General features: G+C 39.1%; 1 protein-coding gene across 1 annotated transcript in view; it reads right to left on the minus strand.

Annotated features, from left to right (window-relative positions):
* Window positions 1–14,645, minus strand: part of ADGRV1 (adhesion G protein-coupled receptor V1) — a gene marked incomplete at its 5' end in the record, with an annotated part of 290,584 nt that overhangs the window by 180,067 nt on the left and 95,872 nt on the right. The window contains 10 exons of the mRNA XM_069880588.1: window positions 944–1,791; window positions 4,494–4,629; window positions 5,019–5,190; window positions 6,827–6,970; window positions 7,717–8,190; window positions 9,019–9,168; window positions 11,075–11,314; window positions 12,459–12,678; window positions 13,170–13,371; window positions 14,444–14,592. Coding sequence (XP_069736689.1) covers window positions 944–1,791; window positions 4,494–4,629; window positions 5,019–5,190; window positions 6,827–6,970; window positions 7,717–8,190; window positions 9,019–9,168; window positions 11,075–11,314; window positions 12,459–12,678; window positions 13,170–13,371; window positions 14,444–14,592 — 2,735 coding nt within the window. The remainder of the gene's footprint in view (window positions 1–943; window positions 1,792–4,493; window positions 4,630–5,018; window positions 5,191–6,826; window positions 6,971–7,716; window positions 8,191–9,018; window positions 9,169–11,074; window positions 11,315–12,458; window positions 12,679–13,169; window positions 13,372–14,443; window positions 14,593–14,645) is intronic.

Raw genomic sequence — 14,645 nt, forward strand, 5'->3', positions numbered from 1 at the left:
CATACGGGCTAATGGTTACTGGCAAGGCGAATTCTAGAGAAGTTGCACATGAAAGCAACACATGATGCATTGGAAGAGGCTGCCCAGGGAAGCGATGGAGTCTCTCTCCCTAGAGGTGTTTAAAAAAATGTGTAGATGTGGCACTTCAGGACATTGCTTAGTAGGCACAGTGGGCTTGGGTGACAGCTGGACTGAATGAACTTAGAGGTGTTTCCCAACCTTAATGATTCTATGATTCCATGTGTTTTATCCAATTGGTACTTGCATACATAATTTTGGTTGATGCATACACTCGTCCAATAGCACAGTTTAATCCTGATTCTTAATATCTACTTTGTTTACTTAAGACTATTATCTCAATACAAAAAAAATCCAGTAAATGTTCAATGTTATATCTAATTATCTTGATTAGCCTAAACTGCTCCAATTTCCAATTTGTTTCTAAAACTTAATCTATATTGCAATTAAACTTGGTTTATGTTCAACTGATGTCTGATACATATTAAAAAATAATGGAAATTGGTCGTCTGACATCACTTTCTCACAGTGGTTTGCAGTGTCTGCAAGAAAGATTCTTCCCCGACGTCTACATAAACCCAAGCCTATCCTCCATCCTGAGAAACAAAAGATGACTGCACTGCAGGTATGAATTGCATGGTATCAAAGAACAGAATGGAAACTGCTTTATACTCTATACAAACCCCATAAAATGTAAAAGTGAAAAAATGGCAAAGAAATGCAAATGCTTCTACACATGAAAGAAAAACACTCAAGCTTAGCCTTTCCCTTCATGAAATAAAACAAGACAAGAACAGAGACAAGCAGTATTTTGAGCTACCATAGAATTCCAGTCTTTACAGGAAAATTGCTGTAAGAATACACAGTCATTTATTGTTATATAAACCAGGTGCATTTATTAATTTTCTGGAAGAAAAAATATTACCTGCAATAATTACTGTTGCAAAAGCAGCAAATCCAAACTCGTCCTTTCCATCTACAATCTGTGCCCCATATTCAGGATCTGAGAGGAAAACATAAAACAATTCCTGCCCTTCAGGCTCATCATCATCAAAAATTTTTATGGACACCTTGTTTTCTCTTTCTCCATCCAGCAAAGTCAGAGACACTGACTGTGCCTCAAAATCTTCTCCTTCCATTGCCCATGTGATGTTTAATTTTCCATAAACATTTGCAAAGGGATATGAATCTACTCCACTCTGTGCACTCACTCCTCCAAAGGTTTTAACAGTTACTTCAATATCCCCAGTAAAACCCTTGGTCCTTCTGACATGAAGTATCACTGTGTTGAGGGTACCATTTTTTGCATCTTCTTCAACATAAATAACCTCTGGTCCCAAACTTAACATTCCATGAAGGATATCATTCTCCAGGATAGTAATTGTTGCAACACTGAAAGCTGGATTCAGACGTGGACTATAGTCAAGATTCATAGGCTGAACATCCAAAATCTCCACAGCAGTCAAATTTACAAAAAAAAATTCCTCAATTTCAGACACAGTGTCATCAATTATTGATATTTCTATCACAGCATTTGTCTGGAAATGTAAAAACATAAGCTCTCCATTGTAGATGGGTAAAAAGTCCTCTAGTGGTTTGGCACTTCCTGGGATGGTCTGATATGTCAATTTAGTGAGATTACTTTGAAAACCAAACAGTCTTTGAACATGGAGTGTGACTGTCTGAACTCCTTCTTCAACTGAAACAGATCTGGAGTTAACAGCAAACTGGAAGATCCCCATTGGCTCAATTTCAGCTACCGTAAATCCTGATCTGAAACAGAAAAGATATAAAAGTTGAGAGAGGAAATATGAAGTACAAAAAGCAAAACACCTAAACAGATTAATTTCCAGTGAGCAATCAATGATAACTGTAAGAAAGTGGATTAAAAAAATGTGTCATGGTAAAGGAAAGAAATATCGACTGTACAAAACAAGTTGTGAAGAGTTTTGCCTAAAAATGTTTTTGCAATGATTGGGTTGAATAGCCCTCCACAGTCTTAGTTCATCCTGAGTCAGCAAGTGATACAGAGGGAAGGTCAGGCTGAAAGAGGGGAGGTAGAGATTAGATATTTGGAAGAAATGTTTTCCTGTGAGGGTGGTGAGGCACTGGCAGAGGTTGCCCAACAAATTTGTGGATGCTCATGGTGCTTTAAGCAACTTGATCCAGTGGATGGTGTCCCTGCCCCTGGCAGGGGGCTGGAACTGGACGGGCTCTAAGGTGCCTCTTAACCCAAACCATTCGATGATTCTATGGTAAATGAAATAAGGTTTTCCCAAGAAAACACAGAGGTAAAGGGAAGTGTGATATCTTTCTGTTATAGACAAAACACAGAGATATGGATGACATTAAGCTGAGTGGAAGTGTTGATCTGCTGGAGGGTAGGGAGGCTCTAAAAGGATCTGAACAGGCTGGACCGCTGGGCTGAGACCAATGGCAGGAGGTTTAACAAGGCCACATGCCGGGTCCTGCACTTGGGGCACAACAACCCTGTGCAGCTACAGACTAGGAGAAGGCTGGCTGGAGAGCTGCCTGGAGGAGAGGGACCTGGGGGTGTTGGTTGACAGAGACTCAACACGAGCCAGCAGTGGCCCAGGTGGCCAAGAAGGCCAATGGCATCTTGGCTTGTATCAGAAACGGCGTGACCAGCAGGTCCAGGGAGGTTATTCTACCTCTGTACTCAGCACTGGTGAGACCGCTCCTCGAATCCTGCGTTCAGTTCTGGGCCCCTCACCACAAGAAGGATGTTGAGACTCTGGAACGAGTCCAGAGAAGAGCAATGAAGCTGGTGAAGGGGCTGCAGAACAGGCCTTATAAGGAATGGCTGAGGGAACTGGAGTTGTTTAGCCTGGAGGAGGCTGAGGGGAGACCTTATTGCTGTCTACAACTACCTGAAAGGAGGTTGTAGAGAGGAGGGTGCTGGCCTCTTCTCCCAAGTGACAGGGGACAGGACGAGAGGGAATGGCCTCAAGCTGCACCAGGGGAGGTTCAGGCTGGACATCAGAAAAAGATTTTTCATGGAAAGGGTCATTGGGCACTGGAACAGGCTGCCCAGGGAGGTGGGTGAGTCACCTGTCCTGGAGGTGTTTAAAAGACAGGTGGATGAGGTGCTGGGGAGCATGGTTTAATGGTTGATAGGAATGGTTGATCTCAATGATCCTGGGGGTCTTTTCCAACCGAATGATTCTGTGATTCTGTGATATATTACAACACAGCCACTCTGAGTAATACCAGTTTAAACTGCAGAACCAACTACCTGTACCAAGGGAAAATGGTGGGTGCTGGCAGATCTACAGTTTGAGCCAGGAAGCTGGAGAAGGAAGGCAAGATATTTTAATACTCAAAGAGGGGCTTTGAAATACCAGCTGCCCCCTTGCAACATTGCTCATAGCACTTTTTTCAGATTGGAGACCTATTATCAGTATCAATGCAAGCTCTACTTTGTACATGTTAAATATATTCCCTTCTTTTTAGAAAATAAAGACTCTTCACTAAACTTTGGGTGTCATGCTGACCTCTAGAACTGACTCATTAGTCAATGCCAGAGGCTATCAAATGGCAATACAATTAAAGTGAGTGATTTTGGTTGGCAAACCAGACCTTTTCTACCCCTAAAGGAGCAAAAAAGTCTTCAAAGTAATTGTCACCTTTACCTCCTGTGGGATGTAATCCTAACTTGTCTAGGAAAGGTCATTCTTGTACAGTCAAGGTATTTGATTCACAGGGTAGAGAGGTGTTCTGAGGACGCCAGTCCACAGGACAGACCAGCCTAGGAGAAATCGTTAGTCTCCAGACTTTAGCCATCTAGTTCATTCCTTACTTCTTTCAGATTTTCCAGTGTAATTTTAAATCAAAGTGACGTCAATACCATGCCATTCACACACAGTGTAATTCTGTGTCCAGTCTTTTTATATCTCTTTTAGCTACCAATAGGTAAAGAAGAATTAAGGGAAATAGTTTTAAAAATAGGAAATAATTTAGCTGAGATGGAAAACTACATTAAATGTAATAATTTTGGTTTAACGAATAAAAGGCATTTTCTTGTAAATTAGGTAGTTTGGGAGAATTTCTTGTTTCAGTTTATTTATTTTAAATTATGTTTGTTTTCTAAGATCTTCCAAATCCGGATTTTTAGGGACACTAATGACTAAAGTTGCTTTCATTTTTAAGCAAAGTGAAACTATTGATCTTGGTTCTTCATTTTTGTTGCCGTCTCCATCACTGTAGACACATTACAGGCATCCTGGATCCCAGTGATATGAAACAGACTGGAACTGGAGAAAAGGCTCAGCTCTATTCAGGCAGTACTGACACTTGTTTCTACCTGAGACAACATACAATAATTTATCAAAGAAGGTGCCACAACTTGTTACCTACCTATAATTTTATAGGGATTTCTGTAAGTTTTATGCCTGTACAGAGGTCTTAATTCTTACAGAATCTGTGTGACTTAAAAGTATAAGTAGTATCCTTACCTCAGGCGAGCTCCACCAGACAAGTTGCTGTGCGCTGCTGTTAAACTGATGGCAAATGACTCATACTTATTCAGGCTTGGAGTAGCCCAAAATGTAATCACTTTAATTTGCTCACCAGAGGAAAATACAAGTGTACCTGAAGGAAAAGAGAGAAAGTGAGAGAGAGCACAAGTCAAAATCAGTGAACAGAAACCCTCTTCTTACCTGGGAACATGCTGAGATAGGAGTTTTAATCACAAAACACTTCAATTAGGAAGAAGAAATCTGCATGATAAAGGTCTTTCTTACTGAAAGTGACCTTCAGGGACATAGCATTGTGCCTGTATTCATTAATTATTTTTTTTTACCTCATAAAATCAATATATCTCTAACAGATAAAAAATCTGATATAAAAAAAAATCAGATATAAAATTTCACTGTAATGACTCTTCATCAATAAAGAAAGTGTGCAGAGGTACAAAAAGATAAAAGGTGGTATCATCATGTATGCAGCTTTCTTAGTTGTTTCCACATACAAGTACTTACCAAATGGAGGAGTAATATTGCCTGGCTGAGCAAAGTTAGCAATTAGTCCTGGTGGATATCCTGAAATCCAGGTAACGGTTACAGAGCCATAAACTCCTTTTCTGGTTACAACAGCCTGGCCTGTCCCTGCTACAATGTCTGTAAGTCGTAAAATCACAGATTCAAAGCCAACCTGTAGAAGCATAATAGATTTTGTTACAGAAAATGGAATATAAATGGACAATAGCATATATGAAGATGTACTGTATTTTGTAAAACAGACATTTTACAAAAATTATGCTTGCATATCTATGTATGTATGTACATATGCTTGAGTATATACACATAACTTTTTCCTTCACAACTCTTCAACAATAACTTTCTAATCTGAGATTTCTAAGAAGTACATCTCAGATAAAGGGATTCAGCATGACTGACATTTCAGTATTGAAAACATTCTAGATAGCATTCTGTGTCTGTTGTTCAAAAGAACAATGAACCAGCCTGTCTTTAATTCTCTTAACTCTTAAATTTCTCTAAAATAAAGTATTAATTGTATGTAATTGAATTCTTAGCCATGTGACATTGTTCATAAAATTATTCCTTCTAGTTTGATCTACTTTTCTTTTTCTTTGAGCAGCATGTGGGCCAAAAGGATAATTTGCACATTCTAAATGCAATGATAAATGGATATACGGCAGTAAATAAAGTTTACAGAAAGACCTTTTGAATCAAGTTCAATTACAAATTAAAAGACAGAACAGTGCTTCAAGGCAATTAAAATCATTCAATATAATTTCAATAAAATTTAACAGATAAAAAACAGGACCTTATTGTCTTTGCTTGACATACAGAAAGGGAATGGTAGCATGCGTCAGAACAGGCAAATTCTCTTTTACCACTGTCATATGAAGCAGACAAATAGAAAATTTCCCATTCAGTGATCAGCCAAAAATCAACTGCACTGAAAACCAGCATGACCCCCATCTCTGTTTGCAGATACTAGTGCACGCATGCTATTACCTACTTTGGGCCTGCTCTATATAAAAAAAAAAACATTGTACAGAATTAGTTCTTCTCCTTTAAGTCTCAGAACTTACATTTCTTGTAAATAAACTTATAAATTACCCAGTCAAAGCCCCATCCAACCTGACCTTTAACACCACCAGGGAGGGGGCATCCACGACTTTCCCTGGGCAACCCGTGCCAGAGCCTGACCACCGTCATCGTGAGGGATTTCTTCCCAATGTCTAATTTAAATCTCCTCCCTTCCAGTTTGAAGACATTTCCCTTTGTCCTATGACTCCTTGTCCTTGGACAAGTCCCTCCTCAGCTTTCCTGTAGTCCCTTCAGGTACTGGAGGGCCACTATAAAGTCTCCCTGGAGCCTTCTCTTCTCCAAGCTGAACAACCCCAACTCTCTCAGCCTGTCCTCACAGTAGAGGTGCTCCAGCCCTCAGATCACCTTTGTAGCCCCACTCTGGTCCCGTTCCAATAGTACCATATCCTTCTCATGTTGAGGATTCCAGAACTGGACACAGGACTCCAGGTGGGGTCTCATGAGACCAGACTAGAGGGGGCAGAATCCCCTCCCTCACTCTGCTGGCCATGCTTCTTCTGATACAGCCCAGGATACAGTTAGCAAATATATTTACAGATCTAAGATAATATACAGTACAATTAATAACTGCCAAATCTTGTCAGTCATTAAATTGGTTGCAATGATGAAAATGTCAAGGCACCATCTGAATTCCTATAGCAGCTACCTGTTGTGATGAAGCGTACCTTCCTTCTATGGTAGAAACGTTACACTGCAGCCAGTCTACTGACCTGTGAATTGGCAGCTTCCTCAGGGACAAGCAGAACCGCTGATTGTGCTTCTTCTAATATTCTAGGCACATCCTTGGCACGTCCACTAACCAGGCTTACATTAATCAGTTCCAGAGTAAAATTCAAGCCCATTAAAAGAAATGCCTTTGAGAGAGAGAATTTAAATAACAAGGTAGCAATTTAATTCCACTAAAAGCATGATATCCGCCAGAACAACAAGCAGAGTTTGTTCTACTTGCATACAAAAAGCAGTGTTTTCAAGACAAGTGTTTTTTTGATTATATATCTCAAAAGAAATAAAGCTAAAACTTCAATATTGTGAACGTGATTTACCAGCAGTTTGTTGGAATCCAAGCTTGAAGAACAACTATTGCCATTTTATCAAATTGTATCTAACACAGAGAGCCTCAGCTTGACTTGAATTCTTAGGATTAGAAGCATGTAAGATGGATGTAAAAGGATGTATGTATAGATGAAAGACTGCAGTAATAATAAACCAGGGAACACAGAGAACTTAAGGCAAATTTATCTACTGCTTCATGAGTCAGCACTAACACATCATGATTTACAATCTAAAAGGGAAGCTTGAGAAAATATTCCCGTACATATAATAATAAGGAATTGAACTGTTAGTGACAAAAGCAATGACGAAAGGAAAATTGAATATTTGAACACATGCACAGCAGTGATTTTACAACTGTAACGTTATGTTTTTACCCATTTCTATTCTATTAAATAGGAAACTCATAATATTAAAACCCTGTTTTCTGTGGATACTTCTTCAGGGAGGATACTTTTGAGAGTTTAGTATCTCACCGCGGCACATTCGTCTTGTGATAAACACTAACAGAAACAACAGATATGATAGAAATTAAAAGGGCAATGCAGACCTGGCTGCTTATTGGCACTCTTTTCACTCCAAAGCTGGCACCACCTTTTACTGTGAGGTATCCTGCCTCATTCTCAGGTGCAATTAGCTCTTCTTCATAATCAGATAAGATCCGGTACTCAATGATCACATCTCCAAATGCCCCAGCATGCCGAGTTACATTGATCTGAATGTACCGGTCCAGGTTTCTATCTATTGATATTGACTGTTGATTGGAGTACAGGGCAAACACTCCATAAGGATCATCATTTGCAAAAACACGGATCCTTGAAATTCTTTTCTCTTGGTCTAAATCCGCACCACCTTCTACTGAAATCAGCTGCACAACATAGTTTTCATCCAGTTCTGGAACATCATCAGGTAACAGGTAGATAATTATCTCAGCTGTACTCTGCTGGTCAGCAATGACAACCGATCCTTCTGTCCTAAGGAAATCACCTGTGATGTCAGATTCACTGTGTATTTCCCAGTGTACCTGAAATGCATTTAGAAAACGTGCAAAACAAAAGAAAGCATAATTACCCACAGACAAAATTTTGTATTCAGGATTCACTATACATGGGATATGGAATGGATTGGTTTGAAGTAGGTAAAATAGAAATTGGTGTAGGTATGTCTAGAAAGAGGCACACAAACTATCTTACAAAACAAGGGGGTGTTGTTCCTCTAACAGTACTGCGAATGTAAATATTTCCTATCTTCAGAAGTTTTATTTAAAATTATTTGGAACCCCTGAAGCATTTAAAAACATATATGAGTGTGTATATATATATATTTACACCAAGACATACTTGCTGGTTTACCTGGAAGGGGTGAGGAGTTCTCATTAAACACAGCAGATGCTTTTATTACTTTTTTTTTCATTTCAATGAATAACTGCTCAAGTTCTAACTTCTGAACAACTTTTGGTAAAAATAATGTAAGTGATGGTTCAAAATATTCTAATTCTTACTTTTAAGTAAGAAAAAAGCAAGCTGTGATGATCTCAAAGAAAGCTCACTATGTATATATGCTCTGTTCCAACCTCCCATCAAAAGCACAGAGGGAGAAGCAAAGAAAAAGAGAGACAAGCATTGCATTACTGTTTTTCTTCTTTTCCTTCATGACCAGAGGAGACTGAATCTGACCCTAGAATCCTAAGTACTAGGGCTGAGCCCTTGTTAAAATCAGTCTAAAAGCTAACATTTCAAAAATTAATTTGAGAAACAAGCAATGGAAAGGCAGAGAAGAAAATATTCCTTCAAACATTGCTACTGAGGATGATTTCTGATTGCACTGTCTATTAGGAAAAAAGTGAGAATACCGTTATATTTCCCATAGTGCCCTGAATCCGTCTGATGAACAGTGTAATACTTCGTGGCCCTTCCACTGCAGAGGGTTCTGTATAGTTATGCTCAGTTAATGATTCAGGAGCAAACTGTACAATTCCATTGGGATCGCCAAACTTCTGTATCTGCAAAAAAGTAAACAAACAAAATATCAGAATGTGGAGTGAGCTGTATTCTTGTTCAAACCATCGAGATTTTCATTGCCGGATGCTAAAGGGCACACATCTATTAGCTCTTCCTACTAAGTCTTCTCCTCCTAAGAAGATTCAACAGCACATTGGTGGTAAAAACTGTGACTTGAGTGAATAAAAAAACCCAGCCCATCAGATAGGACCACTGAGGTATGAGAAAGGAGTGTTATCAGCCCACGTGCTCACACACACACACTCTGCTCTTTTGTGAGAAAATCATACAATGATACATAGAGAAGCTTAAGCAGGATATAAATTGAACTGGAGTCAAAATGTGATGTTGCCAATAAATACAGAAACTTTTCAGGTTTGAATTGATAAAAGCATTATATGTAAACAAAGTCAAGGAATGATAATGATTCAGTCCACTGAGTCAAGCTTCATTCTGCTTTAAACAACTTGTAAATTATAAATGTTCTAAACACATTTCAGATAGTAAAGTAATCTTGAAAACATTCAGAAAACATATCCCATGGATACAAGATACTGAGAGGCAGCAAAGAAACTGTGAATGTCCCCTTTTCAGATTTTAAGCACTATCCAAGGAAGAAAAAGGATAGTTTTAATTCAAATGCTCTGTCTAGAATCCCCAACATAAGAAAAATACAGAACTGTAGGAATGGGTCCAGGGGAAGCCATGAAGATGATCCAAGGGCCAGAGTACCTCTGCTATGAAGACAAGCTGAAAGAGGTGGGTTGTTCAGCCTGGAGAAGAGAAGGTTCTGGGGAGATCTTATAGCAGCCTTCCTTCAGGGTCTAGAGGAAAGCTGGGGAGGGACTTTGTAAAAAGACACAGAGTGATAGGATGAGGTGAAATGTCTTTAAATTGGAAGAGGGAAGATTTAGATTAGACATCAGGAAGATGTTCTTCCCAATGAAGGTGGTGATGCACTGGCACAGGTTTCCCAGGAAAGCCATGGCTTTCCCATTCCTGGAAGTGTTCAAGGCCAGGTTGGAAGGGGCATTGAGCAACCTGATCCAGTGGGAGGTGTTCCTGCCCATTGTAGTTAGGTTGGAACTGGATGATCTTTAGGGTCCCTTCCAACCCAAACCATTCTATGATTCTAGCTGAAGACTCTGCTATAGCAGGAAATGCTCAGGCACCTTGCGCACGTGTACAGAAAATCTTCTAACAATATCATTTAGCAAACTCAGCCCTCTGGGGTAGAGCTGATCCAAATCCATCTGCATGAATTGCTAGCTGCAGAAAGAATTCCTGGGGAACTGACTTAAAATTGAGCTGTAACACCACTGCCTCCTGGGAAGCCAATTCGTTGGCAGGCACAAATAAACATACAGGTTTATTCCTCACCTGTGTCCCTGAAGGAGAAATTGAGGAGTCTCTGGAAATAGGAAATAGTTACATCAACACTCTACAGATCAGGAAAAAAAATAAAAATCTAGTTTCTAGGAATTTTTTCTTTTGCAAGCTTCTGATAATACTTTCTTAGTTGCAGTATCCCCAGAGCAAAGATTTCTACATGGCAATGATTTCTCTCTGCCTTCTCACAGAGATTTCTGCATTCTTCTTGGTTTGCAATGGTCAGATTTTCTCCTTTATTTTATGTATGATAGCTAGAGCAGAAGAAGAGGTCAAGAAGGGATGAACAACAAACTGACATCTAGAAATGAGGACTCAATCAATGTTTTCTCCAAAGAGAACAGAAATGTGCAAATAAGAGGGCCAGATCAGGGCTTTTTAAAAAGTAAAACTGCACCTAACTCATACAATGGACAAAATAGCCAAATTATGAAATAATTATAAATTTTCAAATGCTTTGCGGGTTAAATACCAATACCAACACAGATCTTTGAAGAAAGAAATCCTATAATGACTTACAGTTAGGGTAACGTTGTTTGCTTTCGGGTCTATTTCAGTTTCACCCTTAACAAGGCTCAGTCTAATAATGAAGATCTCTTGAACTTCAACTTCTTCATGAGGATAGATTTGTAGATTAATAGCTCTCAGACCTCCTTCTCCTTCTCCAAAATAGAATGATCCATTCACAGGGTCACCAATGTCACTATTCATGGGAGATAAAACCTCTTCTGAATTGGGTCCCAAGATGTCCCAGCTGATCTGTGAAAGACAACAATTTCAGATTTAGAGTAGTGACATATTACAAGAGCCCTCCAAGGGGAGAAATAACAGAGTAATATGAATGACATGAAAAATATTATATCTATCTGGTGACTAGCTATGTTTAAATATTTGCTTTTAATAGCGAATACAAAATACTCAGAATTAATTCTATGTGAGAAAACATGACAAGTTACAAATTAAAATGTTGAAGTATCAGTTAGCCACAAAGACAGTTTATGAAATTCTGTATGTTATTAATACAAAAGAAGATAAACTGAGATTTCTTTAGCAAATAACAGGAAATACACAGGGCAGTTTCTATTTATCTTCCTTTAATTATTTGTTTAGCAGAGCTCCCCAGAGGAGTACACGTGACCAAAAATATTCACTGTGCAGGCTGATATCACGACAGAAAATGGCAAATATTTTCTTAAGCACCTGCAATAGAAGTTTTTAATCCCTCAAATTATGATTCACACTTCTTCAGCCTGATGGAAAGTTAGAATATCCTCAAAATTTCCCAGAAATTAGACTGGTTTTGAGTGGATCATATTCAGCACTTGAAAATTATTATTTTGACCATTTTAATTGTTTCATAGTCTTTCTCAAATGACTTCCAGAAATAGTCAAAGAAGACAAAGGCAATTTTTATATGGGCAGAGGAAGACATGATGGCCTTTACTGACAGTCTTCCAGTCATCTGTCAAGACTGTGAAAGGCTTACCTTGGTCTATATTTACACCATCATTTTGTCAGTGGTCTGTACAGAGTAAAGACAAGAATCTAGAGAACTCTTAGAAAAAAATTACTGACAAAAGTTTGACTAGTTTTAGGAAATAATTCAACTGAATTAAATTAAATTACCAGTGATGCATGAAATTAACCATATTTTCAATGGAATTACAAGCTAGATCAAAACAAAGTACAAAAGACAATAATAAGACAAAGAAAGAAGGAGGAGAAAGGGAAGAGTAAAGGTGTAATAACATTTTCTGCTATACTGCAACTATAGGGAATTCCTGTTTAATAAAAGGCTGTGATCATCCTATTATAAATCAGTCACAAAGCTCTTGAAGGAAGATTCAGGAGCTTTTTGACCTAAACAATAGAAGGCTTTCATTCTTTGACAGCCAGGGCCCACCTGTGTCTCCCCTGCCAACCTTCCAGTTCTTTCCAGTACCAGGGACACGAACGTAATTGTATCAGGATTGGGAAGAATTATTCGACTTTGGTTGAGGAACCGAACAACGCCCTGGGGGGAGTCACTCTTAGCAATAGTGACCTGGCTCACTAGGTGGAGCCCCAGGACTGCTCCACCAGTGGCTCCCGTCAGCTGGATTTCAAATTGCTCTGCAAATTCGCTGCATGGAAAAAGAAGAGAGTTCTGAGATATCCGAGAAAAGAAGTAAAATTAAAACTATATGCAATAATTCAATCAGGCATCCAACTGGAACTGTTTAAAGGTAGTTATACAGAAATATTTAAGCATAAAGCAGAAGATTCCTCCTGTTTGCTTAGAAAGGTAATATCTGCAACAAAATTAATATTCTATTTTCTACCCATGTTAAATTAAAAAAAAATACAGTAAAATATTTTATGATTCATAGCAGTACTATTAACACCAAAAATCTGTGATAAGCTCTTTTTTTTTAAAAAAACATCATTTGCATAAAATTTAACAGGTACTGTAAAACTCTAATAATACCTTCTTTTTCCCCTTTTAAATGTAGGTGATTTTTCAGCATTGCAGAAATTTGGTTTTCAATTCCAGTTCTACACACAGGCATACCAAAAATGCTAAAAAAGGATTTTGCAGAAGTAAATAAGTGAATAGATATAAAAAAAAAAATACCTTTCTTCATCATCTACAATGGAGACATAAATAAAAGTCTGGTTCTGGCCATGATGAAAAATGACAGAATTATTATGTATGACATAGTCAACACCATCAGGAAGTGCAGAAATACTTCGAGAAAGGAAATCAGCTGTTACATAGCCATAAGTTCCACGCTTTCTCACAACAGGAATCATGATCAATCCAGCATCTTCTTCCACTGGAAGAATAAATGAGGAAAATGTTTGTTTTTTTTCTCAAAATTTATGCGATAGATACAGACTTATCTTCTAAGCCACAGTGAAAAGATATAGAATCATGGAATCATAAAAATATTTCAGTTGGAAAAGACTGGGTCTGACCATAAACTCAATACTGCCAAGCCCACCACTAAGCCATGTTGCGAAGCACCATGTTTATACACCTTTGAGGTATCTCTTAAGGTCATCCAGTCCAACCACCAGCCCAGCACCACAGTGCCTGCTAAACCATGTCCCAAAGGGCCATTTTTTTAATGCCTCTAGGGATGGAGACTCCACCATTGCCCTGGGCAGCCTCTACCAGTGCTTCACCACTCTTTCAGTAAGAAATTTTTCCTAATATCCACTAAACCTTGACAGCACAGCTTGAGGTCATGTCCTATCCCTTGTCACTCGTGAGAAGAGACCAATGCCCACAGCACTATAGCCTCTTTTCAGGTAGTTGTAGAAAGCAATGATGTGTCCCCTCAGACTCCTGTTCTCCATGCTAAACAGCCCCATTTCCCTCAGTCACTCCTAATAACCCCTGCACCTAGACACTGGCCTCTCCTGTGGCTTTTCTCCAGATGCGCTCCAGCCCTTCAATGAGGGGCCCAAAACCAAATACATTACTCAAGGTGCGGCCGCACCAGAGCTGAGTACAGGGGAACAATCCCTTCCCCAGTCCGGCTGGCCACACTGTTTCTGATACAAGCCAGGATGCTGTTGGCCACCTGGGCACACTGGTTGTTACATAACAACAGGGTTGTTATGAACCAAGTGTAGGACGCAACACCAAACCTTGTTGAATATCACACAACTGGCCTCAGTCCATCATTTCAGCCAGTTCAGATGCCTCTGCAGAGCCTTCCTTTCCTCCAGCAGATGAACACCCAGCATGTTGTCATCTGCAAACTGACTGAAGGAGCACTTGATCCCTTCATCTAGATCACAGATAAAGACAAACTGAACCAGCCCAAACACTGAGCCCTGGGGTAGATTGATTGTGACTGTCTGCCAACTGGATAAACTCACCTTCTAAGGTAAACTTACCCTGTAGGAGGATATACTGTGGATCAAATTCTATGATGCCTTCTGCATTGTCACTTTTTGCTATAGTGACTCGTACAGTGGAGATATTTCCTATTATTGGAGGTTGATCCACCTGCAGACCATTTTCTTTTACAGCAAAATCAAATCCACTTGTAAAAACATAGAAAAGAAAATTACACAAAATATTCTTGTGCAAGTATTG

Source organism: Phaenicophaeus curvirostris, chromosome Z, assembly GCF_032191515.1.
Source record: "Phaenicophaeus curvirostris isolate KB17595 chromosome Z, BPBGC_Pcur_1.0, whole genome shotgun sequence".
In the NCBI taxonomy this organism is placed as follows: Eukaryota; Metazoa; Chordata; class Aves; order Cuculiformes; family Cuculidae; genus Phaenicophaeus; species Phaenicophaeus curvirostris.